Source organism: Delphinus delphis, chromosome 14, assembly GCF_949987515.2.
Source record: "Delphinus delphis chromosome 14, mDelDel1.2, whole genome shotgun sequence".
Taxonomy (NCBI): domain Eukaryota; kingdom Metazoa; phylum Chordata; class Mammalia; order Artiodactyla; family Delphinidae; genus Delphinus; species Delphinus delphis.
In genome coordinates this window covers 20,130,118-20,157,826 of record NC_082696.1, presented here as the reverse complement: position 1 = coordinate 20,157,826, position 27,709 = coordinate 20,130,118, and the positions used below count along the sequence as shown (strand labels likewise).

The following is a 27,709-nucleotide window of genomic DNA, read 5'->3' as shown; positions in this document are numbered from 1 at the left end:
GATACTGTTGTAAGTAGTTTAACTTGTTTTCCAGTGAATTATGGGTATGTAGCAAGATGGAAATGACAGGACACGGGAAAAGGATGACAGTGAGAAATGACTTCAAGAAGTCTGACAGCAATGAGGAGAAAGAAAATTATAAAAAGGATACTTGGAGATTCTAAAATAAAACAGAATAGTCTTTGGGGCCTTTTACAATAAAAGAAAAGCTGAAGCTATGAATTTTAGTTTGTTTATTTTTGAAGACAGAATATAATTCAGTTAAGAGAAGGCGTAGGAGTTTATACTATATTTTAGTGAATTCCCTTCCAAAATGGCAACCGTAAAAAAAAAAAAAAATCAGGTTAAATGAATAAATGTAGCTGTCTGGACCACTCAGCTACCCAGAATTACTCACTCTGCTTATAAATGGTTATTAAGTCAGTATAATTTTTAATCGGACTAAAATTACCTGAATCATTACAGAAATTTTACAAAGTTCACAACTTTGTCAGTAGTTCCCTTATCTTGAGTGATATGGAACTACTTAATTGGATTTCAATTGTGTCACGTCAGTGTATAATATTTCCTCTTGGGCTTCCCTGGTGGCGCAGTTGTTGAGAGTCCGCCTGCCGATGCAGGGGACACGAGTTCGTGCCGCGGTCGGGGAAGATCCCACATGCTGCGGAGCGGCTGGGCCCGTGAGCCATGGCCACTGAGCCTGCGCGTCCGGAGCCTGTGCTCCTCAACGGGAGAGGCCACAACAGTGAGAGGCCCGCGTACGGCAAAAAAAAAAAATTTTCCTCTTAGTGAAGTTGAATTGTTTCTCATTTGATTTTAACCACGTGGTTTATATCTGTTAAGAAGTAGAATAGTGGAACAACAAAGGTCTCATCATTATTCACGTTGTTCTTTGTATTTGTACTTCTCAAACCACTTTTGTGTTCTCCTAACTATCTCAATGAGTTGAGCAGATCATACAGTGTGCCTTTTTAAAAAAAATTTAAATAAAAATACAAAGGCTAAGAAAATATTGTGGTGCCGACCAAGGTTATCAGCTAATGTAGGGTAGATCAAGGGACAGAGCACTAAGCTTCTATGGTGGTGACTCTCCTTAGCCCCTGGTTTTTTGGCTGGCTTTCAACTCATCCCTTCATTTTTATCTCCTCTCTCTTTCTCTCTGCTCACTGGCCACTGACCTCCTAGCTCCTTCTTGACTTTCAGTGTCTAGAGCCTCTTAACCCTGCACAAATGTTTCTTGGCTTCTTCCTTGTTCACCCAACCTCCCTGCTGTTCTCAGTCCCAGATTTGAATTCCTTTGAAAACCACACAGCTGCATAGTGAAAGTAGATGTGCAAGACAGCCCGAACACGTCTTGAGGTAGTCAGGGAATACATGTGCCTTCTCACATGTTCGTTACCTGCAGCTTAGGTTAAAAGTCAGAATTGCACGGGGGAGTTAGAGCTTTATGTCTACGTCCCCCTCTCTACTACACACACAGATGCAGGCAGGTGTGTATGCAGATGTGCATGCACACACACATTTTATGAGTTGAGGCTATGGTATCGATTACTAAATTAACACTTTAATAAGACATTTCACCTCTAACAGTGTTTAGAAAATTATACAAATCATTGTATATGTGGGTATAGAAAAGCTATTTTCCTCTGCTCAGGTTTTAATTTTAAGACAAAAAAAGATTGCATTTTTTTGTTCATAAATTTCCTCTTGAGTCTTCTTTAAAATTTATTCCAGTCAAGGCATTACTATTACTACAACTATTATTTTACTGCAGACTGTCTGAACGTTATTTCTTTTTCAGCCTGGTGAAGTTACTTAATTTATTTTGTTTCATTTAAATGACAGAGGAAAAATAAAGCAGCTATCGCTTTAGTGTGTTCATAGTTGTGTGTAGTGTCTATAGTTGTGTATGTGTATTGTTTATTCATACACAGCTTTTTATGGTTGTATACGATTGTACCTGTGATTAATGGCTAATAATAAACATTTCAGATAAAAAAGTATGTATGGATTAGTGTTCTTCCTCTTTGGTCTTTGACAGCTGTGTGTGTATTTAGTAGTAGTTAATATTTTAACTCAGAATATACTGTTTTCTTTTAATTATTAAATGCTTCATAATATTTTAGAAAGCCAGGTAGTATTTTTCACCTATGTGAAACCTCATATATTTTATGATACAACAAAGAAGTAGTAAATGACATTTTTCAGTCTACTATGTCAGTCCATTTTGTGGCAATATTAGCAAACTTGTGCAAATAAAACTTCACGATCATTAAATGAGTGAAAAGGTGAAATTATCCTAGACTTTAGAAATTACTTTTATATTGATTCTCAGTATAACGTAAGGTTACATAAAAAAGATGGCAATAATTATTTCCTTGCATCTCATAAAATGAGGCCAAATTACACATAACCTAACCTAAGTAATTAGGTAGTAAAACTCATGGGTGTTTTTCCCCAGGGCATTTTTTGTTTTCCTAATAACTGCTTTATTAATTAGAACCCCATTCATTGTAAATGACAGACAGCCAGCTTCCGTAAGTGTAGGCACATGGGCGAATGTATTGGCGCCCATAGCCAAATTACAGTGAGGGCAAGGACACAGCTGGCCACAGGAATCTAAATGGCAGTCAGAGACTTTCTCCATGTCTTCCTTTCTGCCTCTCTCCACAAGTTTTCATTTTCTTTGCTTTCCTATGACCTTATACCTCACAACCACATACCAGGGAGGGAAAACCCTTCTTTAGATCCAGCACATTCCAAAAGAGAGCAACAACTCACTCAGCTTGAGTAACATGGAGCTCAGGGTCTTCTGGGATTGGCAGACCCCCTTTATAAGCATCATGTTAGATGGAGGAGGAATCAATGCCCAAAAAGGAAGGGAGAAGAGAGAAATGTTAGTCAACATAGATGTTCACAACAAATCAACATTTATCAGGGTCCTACAGTGTTCCAGGCACCGTTTCCTTTAATTCTCATAACAACTCTTTGAGTTATGAGTACTGTCACCACCCATTTGACAGATGAAGAAACTGAGACTTTGAGATGTTTGGATGCCTACTGTCACCCATGTGACAGAGCTGAAACACCAACTCAGGCTTGTCACAACCCTTGATGCCCTGAACCATCATAGCATACTATCTTAACTACCCCAATAATCAAAAAACTTCTAGATAATCAGTAAAAATAAGATTTTGCTTTCTATATTCTTCTACTTATAAAAATTCCATGCAGTAATTAATATGCTTTTCCCTTCATTCTTACTTTTCCTCTTCTGAAATATTAGGCTGCTTAATAGAATGACATACCAGTTCACTGATTTCCTAGCACCAAGGGAGAAGGTGTTTAGGCAATATTAGACTTTGTCTTTTTAATTTTCATAAAAATACTTGAAGGAATAATAATTGCTTTCAGGCCTATAGACCAAGGCAATAATTTAATTAGCTTCGTAAGTCCAAATTAGATTAGTAAAGTTATAATGCATGAAAAGACACAGAAAAATATGTTACTTTCATTTCCAGTGTTAACTACAGAGATCCAGTGTGATCCTTCCCATTTTAAGGCTCCATAATGTATGAATGGATGTAATGAATCCAGTCTTCAACTTTCCTAAAATATAATGAGCCGGCTGAGTAAGCGTATTGATTGGATAAAAATTTCAAAAACTTGTTTGCATGCTAATGAATACCATCATAGTGAAATTCAATTTAAATAAATCAACATTCTTGATGAAGAATTATATGATAATAAAAGTTAGTTTGATGGACACAGCATTTTAAATTAATTGTTTACCATCTGTTATGGTCTCTAATCACCATTACAGCCATCCATAAATCACATGTGCCTCGTAAGAAAAGATGACAATAATTTACATGTATGTATTTTATTGAAATCAACATCTGGAGTGTCACTCTGATTTAAACATAAAGCACAGGAGGAGACTAAACGCTTTCAGTGTGATGTGTTCCTCTTTTCCTGTTGTTACTTTTCCTCTTGAGAGCTGGAGTCTTCACGAGTGAATTGGAGGGTTTGCTATCTTTTAAAAAGTATAATCCTAGCCAAGGCATAAATTCTCCACTTTAAACTTCTCACTTATTTTGGCAGTACATAAACCTAAGACATGCCTAACTTCTTTCATAAGAATGGCTAAGCTTGAATAGAAAGCCCAGGACTTCTTTTTTTTTTTTTTTTTGTGGTACGCGGGCCTCTCACTGTTGTGGCCTCTCTCGTTGCGGAGCACAGGCTCCGGACGCGCAGGCTCAGCGGCCATGGCTCACGGGCACAGCCGCTCCGCGGCATGTGGGACCTTCCCGGACCGGGGCACGAACCCGTGTCCCCTGCATCGGCAGGCGGACTCTCAACCACTGCGCCACCAGGGAAGCCCCCAGGACTTCTTTTGTACGTTGATGGATCATTAGCGGCTATGTTCCTCAGGGAAGCAGCCAGGGGAGGGATGGGCAGTGGTGTGGCCAGAAATGTGAGACTTTTAATTGAAGAGCTCTGTCCTTTGATCTTAAAGGTGAATTTTTTTTTATCAAAACAAAGATATTGAACATAGATCTATTTATTCATTTGACCAGTACTTATTGAATGCCTACCATGTGCCAGGTAGTATTCTAGATATGGGGAGACAGCAGTGAACAAAACATATCCTTGCCCACCTGGCACTTACATTCCCAACTTCTATTCTCCCCTCTCAGAACCACCAGTGACCTGTCTGCTGCTGTCCAGCACTCAAAACTGACTTGAATAAATTATAAAACTGCCATTAGTGTGAGGAAATTCAGGGAATATTGCATTACAGAAAATGGATCTCATGTGGCTTAGCTAGTTCTGTTCCATGGCCTTTCTGCTGTTCCTCCCTTTTTCCTTGGAGGTTGACCTTCTTAATGGTCTCTTCATGCTTCATCCTTAGCTCAATGCTGGGGCTTTTTACTTTGGCCCACTTTATAGGAAGAGTAAAACATTAAAGGATTCAGACTCTAGCTCAACCTTGATTGACTTCTGGTCAGAAGTGCTGGTTATCTCTGTCCATGGTGTGGTGTATATTCCTGTTCTCTCCATCCATCCCACCTCCACCCATAACCCCCATTAATACCTTATATTTTGGTATTTGTGGAAGATGTTCCCTAAATCTCTTTACTTTGGAGTTCTTGCTTTTCCCTAAATGTATCTGTCCACGATCTTTTTTTTTCCCTTAAGGGTTTGACAAGTTCGTTGGCAGCATGGCTGGATCCTTACCGTCTTTATCATATTCCCACTGAAAGATTTAGGCTACACATTATCAGGTTAATGTCCTTTGGGTAGCCTGTTACTATTGTCATCTTTATAATTTATTAGATGAAAATAATTAGAAATATTGTAGTAATCAGCTGATGGCACTTGATTGTGTACTTTTAATCTGGTTCCTAATGAATTGTCACCAGTTATCATACAGTATAGGAAGTGGGCAGGGTCCTCTTCAACACTGATCATTTCAGACAGATTAAGTTGATCTTAACCATGTAATCAGAAAATTTGAGGAGAATATGTTTTGCATTGTCTGAATCAGGAGCATCTTTTGGTCATGAAGAAGAGAGAGAAAAATGGAGTGGGGATGAAGACGAAGAGTGAGAGTAAGTCAGGTCTAGTCTCTAGATCTACAGGAATGCTTTGTTTTTTTCTGTGAATTCTTGTTGGCTAATCAACTTGGTTTGCTTATGTGAAAATCTCTAGAGATATCTAAACCTCCCAGACTTAGTAACAAAATCATTTTAAAAATGAAAGAACTTAACCTCTGTTGAAGCTTTTCTGTGTGCCAGGCATGTATCGGTAGCTTTATAGGTATTAACTGAAGTTCAAGGAGATAAGCAATATATCTATGATTATATGATTAGTTAGTATTGAAATTGGCCTATGAACAAACCTTTCCTTGCACCAAGTTGTCCATGGGGTGAAAATGCTACTCTGGAGAATTTTTTCCTATACTTGTTTGTCTTAATATCTCCTCTTCCTCTCTTGGTGAAATACAATAAGATTATAGATACATGTAAAAAATAAGCAAACAGTACAAATAAGGTGGAATTACCATACTTGAAATGACTTTGTAAGGTTTATCCTTTTCTTTCACAGTAAAAAAAAAAAAAATGGTTGTTTTTTTTTCTTTTTTTTAAATATAAATGCTGTCATGGGTTTGGGAAGGAGGAAGAAAAAATAAGTGGGAAGATTTCCACTTACAATTATGAAGTTGAATATTCTCAATAAAGATTAAAGCTGGAAATTCCATTCAGGAAATTGAAAATTTCAATTCAGTAATTATATATATTGAGGACATACTAGTCTCTAGACTGAGTACTGCAAAACCAAGATGAAAAGAACAAACATGCATGACATAAGGCTTTAGACGCTAAGAAGTCAGTATGGAGATTATGTGTCTATTCTGTAATTGATAAAGGAAATATGATAAATATGGAAAATCTTTATTTAAAATAACTGGGCTGATTCAAAATCGATTTGTACATTATTTCATCGGAGGAACATATACTTTAACGTTTTTAAATGTAAAAAAAATTATAGGCACACAAAAGGAGGGTTTTTTTTTTCCTCTACTGTAAGATTTCTTGGAGACATACAGCGGCTTTGCCTTTCTTATATAATTGAATTTCAGAGGTAAAAGAGGCCCTTAGTGTAAAATGTTTCCCCAGATGAGAAAATAGGGTTCCCACTTGATAAAGCTGGGATGAGCAGGTCATCTAGCTCACCTAGGAGCCAAGGGCAGGATGGGAGCAGTGCGGATTGCAAGTCTTAGTCTCTGCTTCTGGTCCAGGTTCGTGTTCCACCTGTATTCCAGTGAAGCATGTGAGTCTTTCTCCCCAGGGCAGAAAGGAGAGAGTGGTGTAAATGCCATGCAGTTAATTTGCATATTTGAAGAATAAAAACCACTGGACAAGAAAGAAAACTTCAGGACTGGTCATTCCTTTTTCCTCTCTCTTCTTCCTTCTTCCTAAAGATAATTATCTACTCTTCCTTAAATGTTTTGTAACACAATAAAACAATTGCTATTTTAATTATATAAATATAAAGTAAATATGTTAATATTTATAATACATCATATCACATTATACTATATGTACTATGTAATATAAATATAAAAATTAAATACAATTCCATCCTCAGATTTTGTCCAGATAAATGAGAAGGTGTGAAGGGAGAAGAATGGGAGAACAGTGAAACAAAGTACTCTCTCTCAAAAACATCCCCAGACACACACGCACACACACACGCACACACACCCAGGGAGTAGGAAAGTGACCTAGGAAAAGTGCTTCTGGTCTGTGAACTGTCACTAAATTTACTTGGTTTTATCCTGCTGTTTCCTTTGTCTCCTGATTAGCCTCTATTACTGCCTTTTCAAATGCAAATTAGATTATCACTGAGCTTCATTTGCTCTCCCACCTTCAGTAGTTAGTGCCCTGCTCTGCGTGAGAATGACAGAGCAGCTCACTGGATTGGAAACACTCTGTACAGCTTCAACAGCAGTGACCAGAGAAATCAATTTATAAGCCAGTAGGCTGACGGTGTTCTGTTCTGGCAACACGTTACAGTCACCTGGGGAGCTTTTTAAAATTGATCCATGCCGCCCTTCACCCTTGACTAACTAAATCAGAATCTTTTAATACTTCGTCCTTGGGGATCAGCGTTTAAAAACAAACAAGCAAGCAAACAGACAAACTGTCAAGGTGGTTTCTAATATGTCACCAGAATTCAGAACCACTGGTCCAGAAGATTCTCCACTCTTGCATGAGGGTCTTAAAATTTACTGCAAAGTGTCCATTCAGAAAATTTGAAGCAAACTTTGTCCTTTGATTTTCAAGTAACACGAGGATTTTTTTTTTAATGTTGGGATATCCCTTTATTATTTTCATCTTTCATGCTGTCTTGCTGTTTTAATTTGTTTTTTCTATTTTCTTACCCCAAACTGTCATAACTTGGGATTTCACATGTTGCTTCTTATTACCTGTTTCACAAACATCCTGGAAAGTTTTTGTTTGGCTTTTTACTTCGCTCTGTTCTTGGTTTAAAGTATGCATTAAACTGAGATTGCTGCTGCAACAGGAAGCACTTTTATTCTGACTCAGTGATTAGTTAATATGCTTCCTTTCTGGCAAACAGATGGCGAATTGAACGTAGAACTTTTCTTCTGAGTAGCTGCTTGAGTGGGGATTATATTATAAATAGTACAAAAAGACTGCTCAATCAAAAGATTTTACATTAAGTGAAGACAAAAAGTCACAGCCAGTGTTGGGTATTTTATCACAGGACAAAGAAGCCGTATGTCTCCCTGCCAGGTCTGACTTAGAAACAATTTTTACTTTATCCAGAGGAAAATCATCATAATTAAGTTGTCTCTTCTGAAATTGGCACTGTATTTTTTTTTTTACAGAAGTCAGTAAAACATGAGTGCTCAAAATATATCTTTGAAAAAGCCGAAGTGACTTATTAACAAACACAGGTGTTACCGTCATAAAAATTATCAACTCCCTTTCTCATCAAGTTAAGAATGATTTTTTTCACCTTACACAGAGCATGGTATATGTATATAAAATATGGATCGTATTAATATTACATATTTTTCATTTTATAAAAATACCTTGAAGGCTTAAGGATTTAAATAAAGTTGCCCTTTTGATGATGTCCCGTTCCTTACAAAGCTTTTTCTAAGTTTCCTAAACTTGAAATCCTGACATATTATAAGTTTTAGGGCTTTTTTCCAGGATTCCCGACTGCCTCCCATCACCGTTGTACTGGACTGTATCTGAGCCTAAACATTCCTTGAAGCTGGGTCTCTAACTCACTTATTTTCCTTATTTATCTTTTACTGGTATGCTCAACCTATCTACTTATCATAACATTGTCTCTTCTTGTAATCAGTTCAGCTGACAGGAGACTGGTCATGTTTCTGTGTAGCCTCACAGCCTTTGAGCAGCACACTCAGAGTTCTGTGGTTGCTAAACTCTTCATCATCCGTGTAGTTCCCAGGGATTTATTATAGCTGCTTTCATCTAAATATTGAGGTCTCGAAATTTCTGGAAACTTAGATAAAAATAAATGTTCTGTCCCTTTGACTGTTAAATAATATTTAAATAAAGACAGGCAGACAAATTTATGTTGCGTAGGAAAGTTACAGCTTAGGAGAGCTTGCTTCGGTGCATCTTACCAGAGGTTTGATGAACTTCAGTGCATTTTATGAATGGTTTGGAATATTTTGAGGGGAAGTGGATGTTGCTAATGTGATTGATACTGAAAGATGGGATGTTATCTCAAAGAAGAATATGCACTTCTATCTTAAATTAATGTACAGTTTACCTCGATTGTATGTTTCTGAGTTGCCTCTCTGTTGTCCAGGGGACACTTAGGACAACCATCAAACCATCTGGAGAGGAAAGGAGGCATCCTGGGGTGTTGAGGGTAGTGAGGCCCAGGAGTATTTCGCTGGGGATCCATTTAAGCTGTTTTGAGAGTGTCTGCTCTGTGACCATCAAGTTCCCCTGCCCTTGACTTGCCAGCTTCTCATCACTATATTTCTGACCCTTGGCTTTCAACTTGACTTTGACTTCTGACTGTTCCCTTTGCTTGTTTTCTAGACTCTTACTCTTTCTTCCTGCCCCTGTGCTGTGGCAGCATCTTGCATTATACCTGCCCTTTCCTGTCTGAAAAGTCTACCTTATTTCAGACATTCTGGAAGCCGTCTTGCTCTATTAAATATTTAGGGTGGTCTTTGAAGCCTTGCTGTCTTCTTGTTGAAATATTTGTGGATGTGCTACACTTATGGGCTACAAAGAATGCCTTGTATTAAAGATTCAGCGATGATGAAGTATCTAAGATATGTTGTCTTCAGTTGTATTTTTTTTTGACACGATAAATTAATCTTACTTTTTCAGAGTTTTTCCTCATGACTTAAAGCTATTTCTCTCCCAATTATCATTCCCATTTCTCTGAGGACAAAGAAAAACTAATGAAAAGCTGTCTTTGGATTTTATGTAATTAATTTATGTTAAAGAAAAATTGTTTTATTTCTTGAGTTATCTTGTTACATTTCAAGGTTTGCAAATACATTAAAATTCAGAAGTCACCAAAACCACTGGGCTACTTTTACTCTGAGTAGCTCTTTTCTTCTTTGGAGAAGTAGTTAGGGATTAGTGGAGGAAGTATGGAAACAGTTTTCCTTACCCTGGCTAGTGTACGCTGGTAGCAACCCTTCCAAAGGTGAGTCACACTTGGCTCTAATAATGTAGAGTTGATCAAGCATCCAAATATTCTTTCTTTTTTTTTAAATCACAGAACTGACTCCTGAGGAGAGAGCCCAAAAGATTGCCAAAGCCATGCGTAAGCAGTCTTCTGAAGTCAAAGAGAAGTGGGAAAGTCTAAACGCTGTTACTAGCAATTGGCAAAAGCAAGTGGACAAGGCGTTGGAGAAGCTCAGAGACCTGCAGGGAGCGATGGATGACCTGGATGCTGACCTGAAGGAGGCGGAGGCCGTGCGGAATGGCTGGAAGCCTGTGGGAGACTTGCTCATCGACTCACTGCAAGACCACATTGAGAAAACCATGGTCAGCATCCCTGCCTCAGATAAAGGATTTAAGAAATACTTTATTGATAAATATAACACAAATAAGGAGAGCCACATATATAAACTGTTATGAGGGATTGTTATAATGTCAACACTGTTGGCATTAGAATATAGAACTTTTCCAGACATAATAGATGTTTTCCATATGCCCCTCACCATCAGAACCCCCCTCCCTGCCAAAATAATGACTAAGGTGACTTTTACAATAATTTACTTTTACTTTTCTTTATACGTTTTCACCCAGCTGTGCATCCCTAAGCAATATAGGTTAGTTTTACCTGTTTTTGTTGAGTATTTTTTGTTTTTTTAATAATACAGCAGAGGACCTTTAATTATATTACTGAGGTTGGGTCTTTTTTTTTTTTTTTTTGGCTGCATTGGTTTTTTTGTTGCTGCTCGCGGGCTTTCTCTAGTTGTGGCAAGGGGGGGCTACTCTTCCTTGGGGTGCGCGTACTTCTCGTTGCAATGGATTCTCTTGCTGCGGAGCACGGGCTCTGGGAGCGTGGGCTTCAGTAGGTGGGGCGCATGGGCTCAGTAGTTGTGGTTCGTGGGCTCTAGAACGCAGGCCCAGTAGTTGTTGCACAGGGACTTAGTTGCTCCGCGGCATGTGGGATCTTCTGGACCAGGGCTTGAACCCGTGTCCCCTGCATTGGCAGGCAGATTCTTCACTTTTCTTTTTTTTTTTTTTTTTTTTTTTGCGGTACGCGGGCCTCTCACTGTTGTGGCCTCTCCCGTTGCGGAACACAGGCTCCGGACGTGCAGGCTCAGCGGCCATGGCTCACGGGCCCAGCCGCTCCGCGGCATGTGGGATCTTCCCAGACCGGGTCATGAACCTGTGTCCCCTGCATCGGCAGGCGGACTCTCAACCACTGCGCCACCAGGGAAGTCCCTGTAAGAATATTTTAAAGTCCCTTTTAATCTCCAGATTTCCCATTTATCTTTTGTTTGTTTTCTTTGCAATGTATTTGTTGAAGAAACTGAATTGTTTCTTTGACAGTGTTTCTCACAGTCTGGATCTTACAGAATGGCATCCACATGGTGTAGTCTAGCAGGCTCCTTTTTAAATCGGTGGTTGGATTTAGAAGTTTAATCAAAAGTATACTGTTTTCCTGGGAGTTCTTATCTACTAATTATATCTTATTGTCTGAGTATGTAATGAAGAATTCGTTTAGCTCTAAATTCTGTTTGTAATCAGGTACTGCCCAAAGTTAAGGATGTTAGACCTCTGGTCTAGATTCCCTTTGGCTCCCGTATTGTAGAACATATCCAGAAAAGCAGTTAATGGAATTTAGGCAATAAAAGACACGAATAACAGATTTAGAGTGTATTAGGTTTTTAGTAGCATAGTAAACTATGTACTAGGTAGTCATCAATCAAATCAAAGGATAAACGGATGAAAAATCAGACTGACAATATCATGAATGGAATTTTTATTGCAAAAGATATACATCTTTTGTGCACATATATTGGATAATACTATCCCTTTGTTTCGCACGTGGCTGAATAGGAAAGAGAAGCAAGGTCTAGGAAATTAACTGAATCCTACTCAGGCAAATTACATGAGTAAATATATGTGTAGACATAGGAATAGTAATAATAGGTAGCATTTACTGATGCTTCCTATGTGCCGAGAACAAGATGAGTATTATTATTATGTCCATTTTACAAATGATGACATTGCAGATATTGCTCAAGCCCACACAGCTAGGAAGTGGTGGTGTTTTCTTGATTTCTTTCTTGCTCTTCTCTTTCATTGTAGAGACCTCATTCATAATAATGCAATTAAGCTTAACTTTGATCAACTACTTGAAGTTGAATCTTTAAAAACTACATATTAAATTTTCAACACAAAATTTTTATTACTGAAAGAGTATTGGGGTGCCATCTTTCACTGCAAATATACATGTTTCCAATGACCCTGTGAATGAAGTAGGCTTCCTCCTTGACTGTAGTATCCAAAACACTTTTCCATAATTGAATCTGAGTTAAAATAACAAGCTAATAATAAAACCTTTTAGGATAGGTTCTTTGGAAGTTGCACACTTCTTGTATTTTAAAAGATGATTTTTAAACACTGAAAATCTTTAAGCCAATGGTTTACAAAAAGTATGTTCTATTGGTTTGCAAAACCTCTTGGTTGGAGCAAGAATTTACCCATTTCAATTTGAAAGCATCAGTTTTTAATACAGGATGACTAGTGTTGAGGGAAAAATGAAGTTATATCTGGACTAAAACCTTGAGAGTTGTTAATCCCATTTGATTGAAGAAATTACCCCTCTCTGCATCCAAATCCTTCTGTTTAAATTTCTGGTTATGTGGGAAAGCTAGGAAAAACACAGCCAATATTTAAGACAAAGTGATAAACTGTGGCTTAAGATATTTTAACATCTTATTAGGAAAAAAGAAAATAAAACCCAAGTCTCTTTAAACCAAGTAAAATTGATGCAAACTCCGGGGTGTTTTGCATGTGCTCTAAAGTGTACCCCAATCCCAGTGAAGCTATAGGCAGGTAAAAATAAGTTCTGATTATTGCCAAATATTAATAAATATGCCAAAGCAACTGGAAAACAAAATCTTTTAGGGTAATCAAATAATTTTAACTTCCTAAAATTATCCTTAATCATTCTTATTTGCAGAATACACACCTCTGACAGGAGAAGGGCTGGGATTCACATCTGCCAACGGGCTGCCAGTCAGCACCTTTAACACTAACAGATGCTTCTGTTTCTATAGCAAAGAAAACCACATATATTTTTATTCTCTTATAGGAAAGTACAGCCAAAACATGATAAATTGGTTCTTTATAGAAGAACATACAGCAGATCTGAAACCATTTAAAAATTTGCTTTATTTTAGAAAGCCCCTTAATTTGGAGCTCTTAAAAACCAAAAGATAAACTTTCTTCATAGAAAGATTCCTTGTTACCATAAAACACTGGACCACAAAAACAAAATTAAACCTAAAATGCATTGTTTGTCTAAGGACTTTTATTTTATTATTTATTTTATTTTTGCCTGTGTTGGGTCTTCGTTGCTGCGCATGGGCTTTTCTCTGGTTGCAGTGAGCGAGGGCTGCTCTTCGTTGCCGTGCGTGGGCTTCTCATGGTGGTGGCTTCTCTTGTTGCGGAGCATGGGCGCTGGGCGTGCGGGCTTCAGTAGTTGTGGCTCTTGAGCTCTAGAGCACAGGCTCCGTAGTTGTGGCGCACGGGCTTAGTTGCTCCGCGGCATGTGGGATCTTCCCGGACCAGGGCTCTATCCCGTGTCCCCTGCATTGGCAGGCAGATTCTTAACCACTGAACCACCAGGGAAGCCCTGTCTAAGGACGTTTAATGGTTTTACCTGTGGCTTGTAAGAGAAAAAGTATTATTTTTATAGAGGGAAAAAAAAGTTTCTTCTATAAGATTAAAAGAAAAATCTGTCTTGAAGTTATAATTTTTAAAAAACTGTCACCATATTTTGAAATAAAACTGGTTATTATTTAAAATTATATAAATCTGAGAATATTTTCTAGCATTTCATTTTTTAAAATTTATTTAATTTTGCGGTACACAGGCCTCTCACTGTTGTGGCGTCTCCCGTTGCGGAGCACAGGCTCCAGACGCGCAGGCTCAGCAGCCATGGCTCATGGGCCCAGCCGCTCCGCGGCATGTGGGATCTTCCCAGACCAGGGCATGAACCCGTGTCCCCTGCATCAGCAGGTGGACTCTCAACCACTGCGCCACCAGGGAAACCCCTAGCATTTCATTTTTAATCGTTAATACCTTCAAAATACAAAGATATTGATTTTAAAAGCTGATTATTAGTGTATGATGTAAAGTCATAACTGAAGAAACCTTGAAAGATTTGAGTTCTGTAATTGTTCTCAAACTGAATCGGAGGGCATTCAGGTCTTTTCAAAGTCCAGACTGAAAAATTCTCTTCTCCCACCCCTCTCTTTGTCCCATGCTTCTATATTAATTATGAATTCTTTAGACCTATAATGTCTCTGTTATCATATATCTGCTTTTCTCATTGAACTGTATTTGTGAATCCATTTATTTGTACACATTCTGTCATCCATGAAAGACCAGCATCTGCAGTCATGGAGAAAAACTATCACAGCTCTGAATTCCTTCCATGCTGCAGCAATTTTCACGTCTTCATGGGCTTCCCTTCTTCTACCTGATTCTTAATTTCTTTTTTCTTTATGCTATATTACAGAGTCATTTACCTAACCCTGCAACCTCAGGCATCATTTATTTACAGCTGAATCCCAAATGTCCATCTCCAGGCCTGACTTTGAAATGCCGCTGTCTTCAGGGTTCTAGTGATATTTCTTTCTGTACATTGACTTCCATGCTCACTGTTTTGGGTGTCATTTACACAGTTACCCTCAAAGTCCGTATCTTTCACTCTGTCCCTGGGCTCCAGATCTGTTCTTCTGACTCTCCAGCTTGACCTTCCTCGTGGTTTTTGGACATATTCAAGAATTTTGAAATGCTGAAACGTATTCTCAGATTTACCTAAAATTAATTTTCTTTTTAAAAATAAGGTCATATTCTTAATATTATTTTGATGTTTACCAACCATAATGATTATTTCTAGCCTTTACATGTTATAAAAGGGGGAACTGGGAAGTGGTTAGAGAGGTTTTCTTTTTATAAGCATAAGGAGGAAGTCAAATTAATATTGTAGTGTTTTAATGAAACTTTATAGCCTTCAAAGCACTTTGATACCTATTATTCATTAGCTAAACTTGGAGTGATGAAAGAGGAGAAGAAAGGGAGCTCATAGACATAGGCCTAGTCTCTTAAGGGGTGGAGATTATAGAAATGATGAAATTTGAGAGCTGATCCTAATAGTATGTTGGTACATGATTAATTTTTGACACACCAAAGAGTTAAAACTATGCTGTTCTCTTTTAATATCCCAGTTCTATTCCCAATTCCATATTGGCTTAATCTTGCCTCAGGTACCATTTTTTGAGCCTTCATCATTAGAAATGAACTCTGCCCCTCTTGTATTGCAAACTTTGTGCTTAGTACTGGAGACTGTCCATTCTCAAGAAGCTTCCATTCTATGGGGGGTGGGGAGGCATTAAAATATGAATGCTTACAATACCAAGAACTAAGAGCTCTGATAAGAAATGATGTTTAAAATCTATAACAAGTGGTTCATATGGCACCAAACAATCAAGAATGTCTCCCACCGTAAAACCTGATTTGTGTGTCCAGAGATGTGCAGCCTGGAAATCCTGGCTAGGTTGGAGATGGCAGATAGAATGCTGGGGAGCACATGGGCGGGGCCTGCAGCTAGGGCTGGGGAGGGAAAGACCTCTGGGAAATCTTCCCAATGGGTCGGGCACTCCAGTGAGTTTTTTAAGGGATGGGTCGGATCTAAGCAAAGACTTTGTGGGGAAAAGGATACATGAAAATAGAGGGGGTTGGAATTATGTGGAGAAAGGAGAAAACTTAGTGTTTTCATTATTTTGTTGTTCATTCTCACAGGTCATATCACTGTCATTGACCTGAAATATTTTTTGTTTTTTTTCCCCCTCTTCGCATATACCCCTTCAATCCCCACTTACAACAGCTCTCTTACTGTGTTCAGAACCATAATTTGTCAGTTCTAAGCTTCCTTTACCTCTTTTCTGATAGACCCTGCTCTTCCTGGCCTACCTTTAACTGCAAAGAGAGGTCATAAATGACTTTGAAAGAGATATATAAATACATAAATCTATGAGTATATAATGTGCATAGATTTTGTGGTTAGGAAAGGTTTGTTTTACTGGCCACTTTCTAACTTAATTTTAAATGGAAAGAGTTCAAATCAAGTTGTTGCATCAGGTGAAAAAATATTAAGGTATCCATATTAAAAAAGGAAAATAGAAAATTAAAGATAAAATCAAGACTAGAAATTAGTAAAACGGATAAAAGTGGCATACATTTTTCCAGATTAAATTGCATATCATGAAAAATTTGAAGGAAATACATAATCATTTAAATGAGTTGGCATTGTAATTTTTCTCTTCGTGCATCTATTTAGATTCTCTAGCTTATAAAGGGTGATTCTTTGGCTGGTGGTCCTGGTTGCTCAAGACCTGAGTTGAGTCAGCTGTTATTGAGTGGGCAGCTATAGTTGATGGCCTCTTAGCTGGTCTTGGTGTTTTTTGTGTTTTTTTTAAGGAAATATGCAATACTAGCTTTTGTTATATTCTTTTCTGATGACATTATTCCTGTCCTTTTCTTCCAGGCATTTAGAGAAGAAATTGCACCAATCAACTTAAAAGTTAAAACAGTGAATGATTTATCCAGTCAGTTGTCTCCACTTGACCTGCACCCATCTCTAAAGATGTCTCGCCAGTTGGATGACCTTAATATGAGATGGAAACTTTTGCAGGTGTCAGCTGATTCCTCTTCATAATGCAGGCTTACACTTTGGTCTTTAAGCCCTACCTCTCTGTTCTACCACCTGTGATCCTTTTCTCTTTCTTTATGGGTTGTATTTGATAATGGATTTCTAGCCTGTGATGACATCAGTTGTCTTTCAGTATCTTGAACCCAAAGGCCTCATTTATTTATGAATATAGAGTTTAATGTAATTTTATGATGTTCTCTTCATATGATATTTTTAGAAAATTGCAAAAGGTCAAATAAATCACAGTAATTGAAACCTATAGTAGGTCACAGAAACATTTTTTCCATAATGGCTCATAAAGGAGTCATTTTTCTTACTTTAATCATGTATTTTTTTTTTTCTTTTGAAAAGTTAAGGAAGTCCCCATCCTTCTTCTTCCTCTGCCTGCTGTTTAGGTATCTCGCTCATTTTTTCCAGCTAGCATACTTGACTGTAGGGGTATTTTCCTTTAGCCCTTAGATCTTAGTTGCTCTAATGCAGTTGTTCTGATGACTAGGCCTGACTTGTGCATCTCAGATTTTAAAAGAGCCAAACCAAGAAGAGTCCTCCTGAGTGTTACTAAGTATCAGCATTTGCAAGTCACCACATGTGCCAGTCAGTAGTTTTTGGCTCAGTCTTTGTGGAGCTTTGTCACATTTAGTGGCCAGTTTCTAGGAGTCATAATAATAATTTTTTCCCCCTAAAAAGTAGTGGGATAGTTTAAGTGGAAGATTGAAAAAATAATTCTTACTAATCTTTCTCTATATTTTGTACCTAAAATGATGTGATATATAACAAGATAAATATGTAATTTTGAGGTAGCACATAAAATCATTTTATTTTAAAGGTATAATATTTTATAGCCTGATAGGTCCTGAATTAATTCAAATTTTGAACCACCCAATGGTTTATATATTTTCTTAATGAAATTGAAGAGGTAATAAATGAGTGTATGGTATTAGACAGTCTTTTCTGTCTTTGAAAAGAATATTAATAATCTGGGATTAGTAAAGCAGGATCTGTTAAACTCATACATGCTTTTCAAGTGAGTAGAACACAAAAGCATTTGATTTGTACTCCTTCTTTCTTCTGCTCCCTTTCTCTAATTCATTATCTTCATGTACGTATTCCTGTGGTCCATCTTGATTCCCTTCCCACTCTGCTTCTGTTACTACTATCTGCAAAGATTGGAAGTCAGGGAATACGTTATGCATGAAAAAGGATGTGTATTCTTCCATCCTGATCTCTGAGCCTGGTAACCACTGGAGCTCAGATGTTAGCTGCTGATTGAACAAGAGGAGCACAATTTATGCTGGCAGACAGCAGTGTTAAATTTCAAGAGCAGCATCTTGTGTTCTCCTCTGGAATGTAAAAGTGTGGTGTTTGAATGCTTTTTGGCCATAACAAACAAAGTACCTGCTAATGTAATTTAAATAGCTAACCAGGAGAAACTAGAGGTGCCCAGTGAGCCAGAGACACACGTTCCATTTAAAGGCAGCTGAAAATAAGATTGACAATCTAAGTGAAACACCTGACTAGCATTACTAGACAGAGACCAGGAAAAGGAAACGGAAATGTCAGTAAGGCTGTGTGCAATAGTTATTGATTTGCAATTAGTTTCTCAGGGTACCAACTCTGCATTTTCAAAATATAGAGAGCTAAGAATGTGGTTAAAAAATATATAGAGTATATTATTCAGCTGCTATCTCCTTGAATACTTCCAAATCAAGATGATGGACATGAATTTGGAGGAAAATAAGACATTCCATATTCATATGTCCTTTCACTTTCCATCTCTATCTATTTATCTATCTATCTATCTGTCTATCTATCTTCATCATCATCATCATCATCATCTATCTATTCATCTGTCTGTTTTCTCCCTTGGAATATTTTAGACTTCTTTTTCTTTTGCTCCCCATAACCCTTTTTTACCACCTTCTTACAAAAGAGAGGTGAGTAGCCACTGACCCCATGACCACATCTTGACTTTAGATACTTTAGAATGTTACTACTTTTGAGTTAAGTGTAGAATAACTTAACTTGCCTTGACTAATAACAACCTATGCCTTGACTAAGGCATAGATTCTGGCATCAGATGGGCTGGGTATGAATACTAGCATTGCCACATACTAACTTTATGTCCTTGGACACCTGTTTCTATCTCAATACCTTCATCTATAAAACAATGATAATAATGAGTAATACCCAATATGATTTTTGTGAGGGTTAAAAGAATTAACTCATTTAAACTACTTGGAAGAGTACCTGGCACTATTTACTGTTACTTGATGTCAGAAGGAGTCTATTTTCATACAATATTTTGATTCCAGATACAAAGGAGTCCGTACCAGCAATCATATCTTGGGTAGTAGCATCATTTATTATAATACTTAAATCAATGATGTTATTGAGGTTATTGTTTTGAAATCAAATTATTTCTTGTGTGTGTATGTGCAGGTTTCTGTGGACGATCGCCTTAAACAGCTTCAGGAAGCCCATAGGGATTTTGGACCATCCTCCCAGCATTTTCTCTCTAGTAAGTACCAATAAATTTGACTGATCTCATTAATTGAATGAATCAGCATATTATTTCACTCTCACTCAAGAAGCTATATTCTTTGCTATAAATATATTTATCAGATGAGTATATAAAAGAAGATATCAACATCAATGACAAGATTGCTTATTGGTTATTGTTTCTATAATCTGGTCGTGGTAAGTCTTTGAAGTGAAGCAAAAATTAACTCATCTGGGCTTCCCTGGTGGCGCAGTGGTTGAGAGTCCGCCTGCCGATGCAGGGGACGCGGGTTCGTGCCCTGGTCCGGGAGGATCCCACATGCCGCGGAGCGGCTGGGCCCGTGAGCCATGGCCGCTGAGCCTGCGCGTCTGGAGCCTGTGCTCCGCAACGGGAGAGGCCACAGCAGTGAGAGGCCCGCGTACCGCAAGAAAAAAAAAAAAAAAATTAACTCATCTTAGCTAGGGTTTTTCACTGGACCATCTGTTATAATAACTAATATAGTATCATATCATTGCTATGCCATATGCAAAGATTACGAACTTTTTCACAGTAAAGAAATCATTTTTATATTTTAAAATTAATTTTCCTCCTTAAAAAGTGCATATTTGTTTAAAATGCACCTGGAGCTTTAAAAAGTAAAAAAAAAAAAAAAAAAAAAATTACTTCCCACAAATCTTTGAGAAGATTTTGGTTTACTAGGCTCACTGCAATCATACTTGGCCTTTTTTCTGGCTAGGTATTGCAGATTTAGCCAAACCCACATATGTAGAGCTTTAGGCAGTAGTCTCCAACTGAAATGTTTCATTTTATGGACTGTTCATGAGATTTTAAATAAGTAATTTGAGCTCCTACTTTGTTTATCACTCACTGCTAAGGAAACTAAAGAATGTAAAATTCAGAGTCACCCAGATTGAGATTAAAATATTGCTGATTTTTTTTTTTTTTTTTTTGCGGTACGTGGGCCTCTGACTGCTGTGGCCTCTCCCGTTGCGGAGCACAGGCTCTGGACGCGCAGGCTCAGTGGCCGTGGCTCACGGGCCCAGCCTCTCCGCGGCATGTGGGATCTTCCTGGACCGGGGCACGAACCCGTGTCCCCTGCATCGGCAGGCGGACTCTCAATCACTGCGCCACCAGGGAAGCCCAAGATTAAAATATTAATTCTGCCTTTTACCAGGCCTGTGAATCCCTGAAAGTTAATTTATCTTAAAATTACTATAATAATACTTATTTTCTCTGATTGCCTTGAGGTTTAAATAAGAAAACAGGTCAAGTTACACAAAGCACCTAACACAGTTCTTCGCACAAATGCTTTCACTAAATGTTAATTCCTTTCCTTTCCTTTTCTCTGGCAAACATATGTAAGCAAGCACTTTGTTTAATTCAATTTAAGTGAAGGTTGAAACTTAATGCAAAGCTTATTTTTCCAATTAGGTACCTTTGTATCTATAGCCATAGAGAAAACTGAAGTAATAATATCGTGTCTTCTAACTAAATTGCTTACATTTATATTTTCTCTTAACCTTTGTCATGGTTGGTAATCTGCTTTCCCTCAATTCAAGGTCAGGCTTTTCTTACTCTCACAATTTCAAGAAGCCTAATCAGTCATTTCCTGACTTTTCTGTCCTATGCCTCTCTAGTGCTCAAACTAGCTCCCGTTAGTGTTTCTCTCTCTCTCTGTCTCTCTGTCTCTCTCTCCCCTCCACCCTCCCTTACTCCACCTGCCACCCCACCCGCGAGCCCCCCACCCCGTCCCGCTCACACACACACACACACCTGTTTCACAACCCTGAGCTCTTAGGTAGCCTATCTTTGAGTGATGTTTAGTCCTTCCTGGAATGTACTGTCTACCTGGGTGCCAGGATGCATTTCCATTTGGATACTATCAATGCTGATGAAATAAATGGGCTTGCAGAATACTCATTAGGTATGAATTAACTCCAGATTGCTTACACTTAATTTTATAGAATGTAAAGCTATGTGCTAAGACCAAATTAAAGAGAAATTTAACAAATAATTGAGATTCTATAGTTCTGAGGCATATGTATTTATTAGTATTGATGAAACTGAACACTTTCACCTAACAACCATTCTTTCATAATAAAAATCAAACTCTTGTTCATTAGGAAATGAAAGTTGTAAAAATTGTGAAACTCAAGCACATTGCCTTTCATTGCCTAGCACTGGCAGTCCAAGAAGGTCAAAGTTATTCAAATCAAAACAATTATTAAAATGAATGGAGAAGTGTAAACAAAATCCCAATTAATAATTGTTATCCATTGCTGCTCAGAATCTTTGGCTTTATTATATTTCTTGGATTTTAGCCATGGTTATAAAAGGAGGCTGTTTAGTTAGGCACAAAATAAAAACTGACCTATTAGCCTGGTGCCAGTGCTGAAACGAGGTTGGCTCTAATGAGAAATTTAATATACCTAGTTCCCCATTTTCATCCGTCTTTTATACTTTCATGGACATAGTTGGAGAAGGGAATGCTCATACTTTATAAAGAGAGGAAGAATTGTTGAATAGAAATATTGCTGAACTAGTGCTCAGAAATCCTGAAATCATGTCCTGGCTCAGCCATTTATTTATTGGGCAAGTAATTTCACCTCTAATATTTAGTTCCTCATAGTTGACTTCCTTATCAATAGATGTATTTGAAGATGCTTTGCAAAGTTTAGAATGCTACACATTAGTAAGATAGTATAATGATACCATATTCAGAAAAGAAAAATTGGTGACAACTGGTTACATGGGAATCTAGTGATATTTGCAAAGTTTTATTTGAATTTGCTTGTTTATTATTTCATTTACCAAAATTCCTTAATAGTTCTAGATACATATGTACAATTCTTCTTAATAAGTCTTAAAATAATTGGTTTAATGTAGGAAAAGAATATTTTTGTAAAAAAGGAGTAAATGGATTTGTAGAAAGTTAGTACCTCAATAAAACAAAACATAAAATCTCAATCATAGTGATGTCTAGTGTAAAAGTAGGGAACTATATTTTCTGTGCATTTCAGGTGAAAATAAGTATTTGGAATTCTTCTATCTAGATAATTGCCTTGGTTCTTTACAGTGCTTTGGCTATGTTTATTTTAATTTTCCCTTTTTAAAATTCATATAATTGAGTTTCTTTAAATGCTATTTGTCCTAAATAGTTATTCCTGTGACTATGAAGCAAAGTGAAGAGTGCTATTAATGATCTGGAAAATTCAGTCTTAAGAAATCTAGTTTACAATCTGGGTATACCAGGTAAAATTAATTTTGGTTTTAGCTTAATCAAAGTATATACAGAGTACAGTTTCCAGATAGCACTAAATTTTAATTTTTGATTGTTGTAAACAATAAAACTTGATATTTAAAAATATTTGTATCAACAGGTTCAATTAGAGTTGACATTAGAAATTGAGACTGTATTGTTTCTTTCTTTGCTTCAAATGAATCTTTAAAGCCACTCTTTGTTTGGCCTAGCAGATTTCATAATTATAGGAATCCAGCAGTTCTCATTGAATTTGCTGCAAAAAGTGTTCAGTTGTTTTGCATTAAGGCATAAGGCTTTTGGGTTAGCAGTGTTTCCAATAACCTCCCTTTGTTTCTTCAGCTTCAGTCCAGCTGCCATGGCAAAGATCCATTTCACAAAATAAAGTGCCCTATTACATAAAGTAAGTTGATTTTAATTCTCCTTTACGATACCAAGAAAATAAAGTTATGTTGATAACTTAAGAGGCTTTAAGTTATCAACAGTTGTTAAGTATCAAAGTTATGAAGTCACTTTAAAAAATGGATTTCAGTCCTATTATATGAAGGAAATTATATATCTATGTTTATAAAGATATAGAGAATATATATTTAATATTTGAAAGAAATTAGTTTAAAACTCGGAGTGATATTTGTAATTCATTAGATGAGGCTATAGGTATATTTAGCTGTTATTTTTATAAAGCAGGTATTAAAATATTTGGGGAAAATGACAAAATTCCTAAATATTCTTGACATAATGATGTTTATCAAGCTGTATTGATTCTAAGCCATTTTTGTGTCTCCCAGAAAATGCATTTAAAAAGTACTTGGACTCTTCTCATTTTATTTCACCAAAAAGGAAGTATTTTATCATTAAAAAGTTCAATATTTTCAACTTCTTTTAGACTTATGGAAGTTACCTGCAACATTAGGTTTATTATCCAGCATTTTTGTTGTCAACTTGATAGTTTCTCCTTTTTTACATAGTAAGTTTCTCCTTATTACATAACATTTTATAAATTTTGTATAATGTACATAAGGTCTGCATAGGATTTGATCCTTGGCTTATCTGTGTTTTGTCACTGGCAGAATGATAAAGTTCATCTTGTGAAATCCCTTGAGATGTAAATTTTTTTTTTTTTTTGGCGGTACGCGGGCCTCTCACTGTTGCGGCCTCTCCCGTTGCGGAGCACAGGCTCCGGACGCGCAGGCTCAGCGGCCATGGCTCACGGGCCCAGCCGCTCTGCGGCATGTGGGATCCTCCCGGACCAGGGCACGAACCCATGTCCCCTGCATCGGCAGGCGGACTCTCAACCACTGTGCCACCAAGGAAGCCCAAGATGTAAATTATTGATTTACAATGTGATAAAGGTGATAAGAGTTGTAGTTGGATCTATTTTATGTATAAGTTGAACGGTGGCCTAGTTATGAGAAGAATGTTCGCTGTTATGAGGAGTCAGCGCTGTTTCAGATTAGTCCTGTGACCTCACATGAGTCAAGTGAAGATCTCTGGGCCAAGTTTCCTTTATGTCCTTCCTAAAATGTCATGTGGTATCTCCAAAATCCATGCCAACACTAATAATCTGCTCTTCCAGTATCCCTCTTTGTGTGTGAAATCAAAATGTTTAGAAATAGTATTTTCCTATGAAGGTTTTATTGTGGTCTGAAATGTATCCTCAGATTAAAAAAATAATAATAATTTTGCCATAATACATAATAAATATAATAAGCAATATATGTTACATTGTCTTAAGAGAATTTAATACTTTTATCAGTGTATAATCTACCATGTACTGAGTTGTGATAAATTTAGGTATAAGGTAGGAAAGCAGTTGATTAGTATCAAATTCGTGCAGGCATGAAGGGAAAGAAGTCAAAGGCTCAGCAAATTGACGTCTTTATTAAGAAAAGATGCGATCATCTGATCGAAATTTAAAACATTCTAATTTATATTCTACATAATAATAATATTTATAGTATTAGAGAGTTTCAATTTGCTGGGTGAATATTGACTTGAATATTACAAGTTTTAGTATAAATCTGATGTGCTGCAATAGGCAGAATCTGGCCATACAAAGATGCCCATATCCTGACCCTTGGATATGGATAGGTTAGGTTATATGAAGTCGTGGGCGGGGATATGAGCCAGGGAATGCAGACAGCCTCTAGAAGCTGGAGAAAGCAAGGAAAAGGGATGTGCTCTTGGAATCTCCAGAAAGAAACGCAGCCCTTGAAAACCTTGTTTTTAGCTCAGGGAGACATTTATTTTGTGGTAATTTGTTACAGCAGCAATAGAAAACTGATATATGTATTATACAAAATCTAGAAGTCCATGCAAATTAATCAACTTAATTAATTTACTGAATTGACCTAGACTTCTGTATCATCTGATTTTTAAAAAATGTAAATTGGACCCAGGAGGCATATTTTTGTCCTTACTAGGTAAAGAAAATACTAAATTCAGGAATTCCCTGGCGTTCCAGTGCTTAGGACTCCTTGCCATCACTGTGGAGGGTGCGGGTTTGATCCCTGGTTGGGGAACTAAAATCCCACAAGCTGTGTGGTACGGCCAAAATAAAAGAAAAACAAATTTTATATCTGTTGCTTGTTTATGTTAATGCAATGGTTATCTATTTGATTTGGCACTTTAAAAAATCCATTTGTCATTTCAACATTAGTATTAAAAGGAATTTCTATATGTCCAGGTCGGTTATACGTGACTGAGAATTACATTGTCTAAGTTCGAATTTCACTAATTCAGTGTTTTTATAATTTTGAGAGGATCTAGCAGAATTGTATCCTTGCTCAGTCTACAAGGTTCTTATGGGGCAGACAGGGAGAGTGAAAGCTGGTTTATCGGGCATCTTATTGGCTAGAGCACTATAATCAGCATTTCAAAATATATATAATACATTGATGACCAATATTTTTAATGTGACCTATAGGACTGTAGCATCCTGAAATATTTTCAGCATCATTAGTGAAAGATTGGATTTTCTTAAATATTCTAAAATTTTAGTGTTAAGTGCCTTAGGATTGTCAAATATTTAGAAATCTGCCCATGTATATAGAGTGAATTCTCTTATTTTTAGAAAACTTGTTTAACCAGATTCTTTCATTATTTGCTCTGTTGTGTAACCTAACAGTTTATTTCCTTATAAAGAAGGAACATCAGTCACTAGAGATAAGATTATACAGGCCAGTATTTCCAGATGAAAAATCATTATGAAAACAAAATTTAATTCCCAAATAATAAGCAAGTAAATGATGAATGAAAAGGCTTTTAATATACACTTCCCTTTGCATGGCTGCACAAGTAAGTAGAAGAAAAATGTTAGAAACAAATACCGCATGATTGTCATGCAACTAGAGTTTCCTGGAGCATATTAGGATGTATTAATTTGGCCAACAAAAAAATAATCTTCAGGTAGAAATATTAGATATTCTCAATATTTAAGTATATAGTTTTATATACTCTAATGCCAGAATATAGCAAGAAAGATGGCAGAGAATGGGAAGGACAAATTGTTTTTATTTTGTATTTTAATTTTATAGGATAGTTAAAACATACTTGGATGGCTCCCCAATGTACTTCTTTCTCTCTAGGTAATTCATTATTAATATTTTGAGGTGTACAGCTGTGGCTCCATGACTCATTTGTTTCTAGAAAATGATACAATATAGATCTGAACCGTTAAGAGTCTATGTAGTGTAAATCCCTCTATGCTAATATCTTAAGTTGAAACTCATATCTTTAAATGACATTTGCTGCGTCTAAGGTAGGCTTTCCAAAGCTGATCTAATTATTTTTCTTTTCTAGTATAGTCTAATGACAGCTCATTGTTCCATCAATTTAAGAAAATTTGAAATGGCTCTTGCTGCCCTCACAATGTACAAAAATCTACCGTAAAAGCACGATCTCTTTCTCTGTAAATTTTGGGTCATGCGTTGTGCTTTCTACAGGTTGTTCGTTTCCTCAACTAAAACTTAACATCCAGCGAGTTTCAGGTGTAAAGGGTATGATGAATAAAAGCCTTGGGTTGAATTTTCTTTTCTTTTCATTTCTTTTTTTTTAATTTCATTTATTTTTTGGCTGTGTGGGTCTTCATTGCTGCGCGCGGGCTTTCTAGTTGCGGCGAGCGGGGGCTACTCTTTGTTGCGGTGCGTGGGTTTCTCATTGCGGTGGCTTCTCTTGTTGCAGAGCACAGGCTCTAGGCGCGTGGGTTGCCGTAGTTGTGGCACACGGGCTCTAGAGCGCAGGCTCAGTGGTTGTGGCACGCGGGCTCTAGAGCACAGGCTCAGTAGTTGGGGCTCACAGGCTTAGTTGCTCCGCGGCATGTGGGATCTTCCCGGATCAGGGCTTGAACCCGTGTCCCCTGCATTGGCAGGTGGATTCTTAACCACTGTGCCACCAGGGAAGTCGGGCTGAATTTTCTTAACATGTCATATTAGTCATATAAAACTCATTGCTTCTCTTTTTGATCTAAAAATAATAATAATAATAAATACTAATAAATAGTCATAGTGGGTGATAATAATGGTCATTGTCATAAATTATATGTTTTGAATATTCATTTGCCAGCCACTGTACTAATCCTGTGCAGGGGTTATCTCTTTTAATTCTCACAGTAGCCCAGTGAAGTATAGGTACTATCATTACCCCCATTTATAGGCAAGGCTTAGGTAATAAGAACACACACAGCTTGCTTGAGATTACACAGCCAGGAAATCTAAGAGCTGGCATCCAAACCCAGGGACCGACTCCAGTGCCTGAGCCCTTGACCACTATGCACCTGCTGCCTCCTGTTGTCTGTGTTAGAGGAGAGAGAGGACAGAAGTTTTTAGTCCCATGGAAAATTTGGGTGGGGTAAAGGATTATATTTAGGGAAGTGCAGTCAGGTGGAGAAAGTATGAGCAGACATCCTTTCTTTCACACTCTAGACTGGTTACCATTTACTGTGCATC

At 37.3% G+C, this 27,709-nt stretch overlaps 1 protein-coding gene across 10 annotated transcripts in view; it reads left to right on the top strand.

The window, feature by feature from the left end:
- Positions 1-27,709, top strand: part of UTRN (utrophin) — a 497,409-nt gene that overhangs the window by 384,854 nt on the left and 84,846 nt on the right. For all 10 annotated transcript variants that reach the window (XM_060029843.1, XM_060029847.1, XM_060029845.1 and 7 more), the window contains 4 exons: positions 10,321-10,589; positions 16,840-16,986; positions 19,444-19,522; positions 23,106-23,166. In XM_060029843.1, the coding sequence (XP_059885826.1) occupies positions 10,321-10,589; positions 16,840-16,986; positions 19,444-19,522; positions 23,106-23,166 (556 nt within the window). The remainder of the gene's footprint in view (positions 1-10,320; positions 10,590-16,839; positions 16,987-19,443; positions 19,523-23,105; positions 23,167-27,709) is intronic.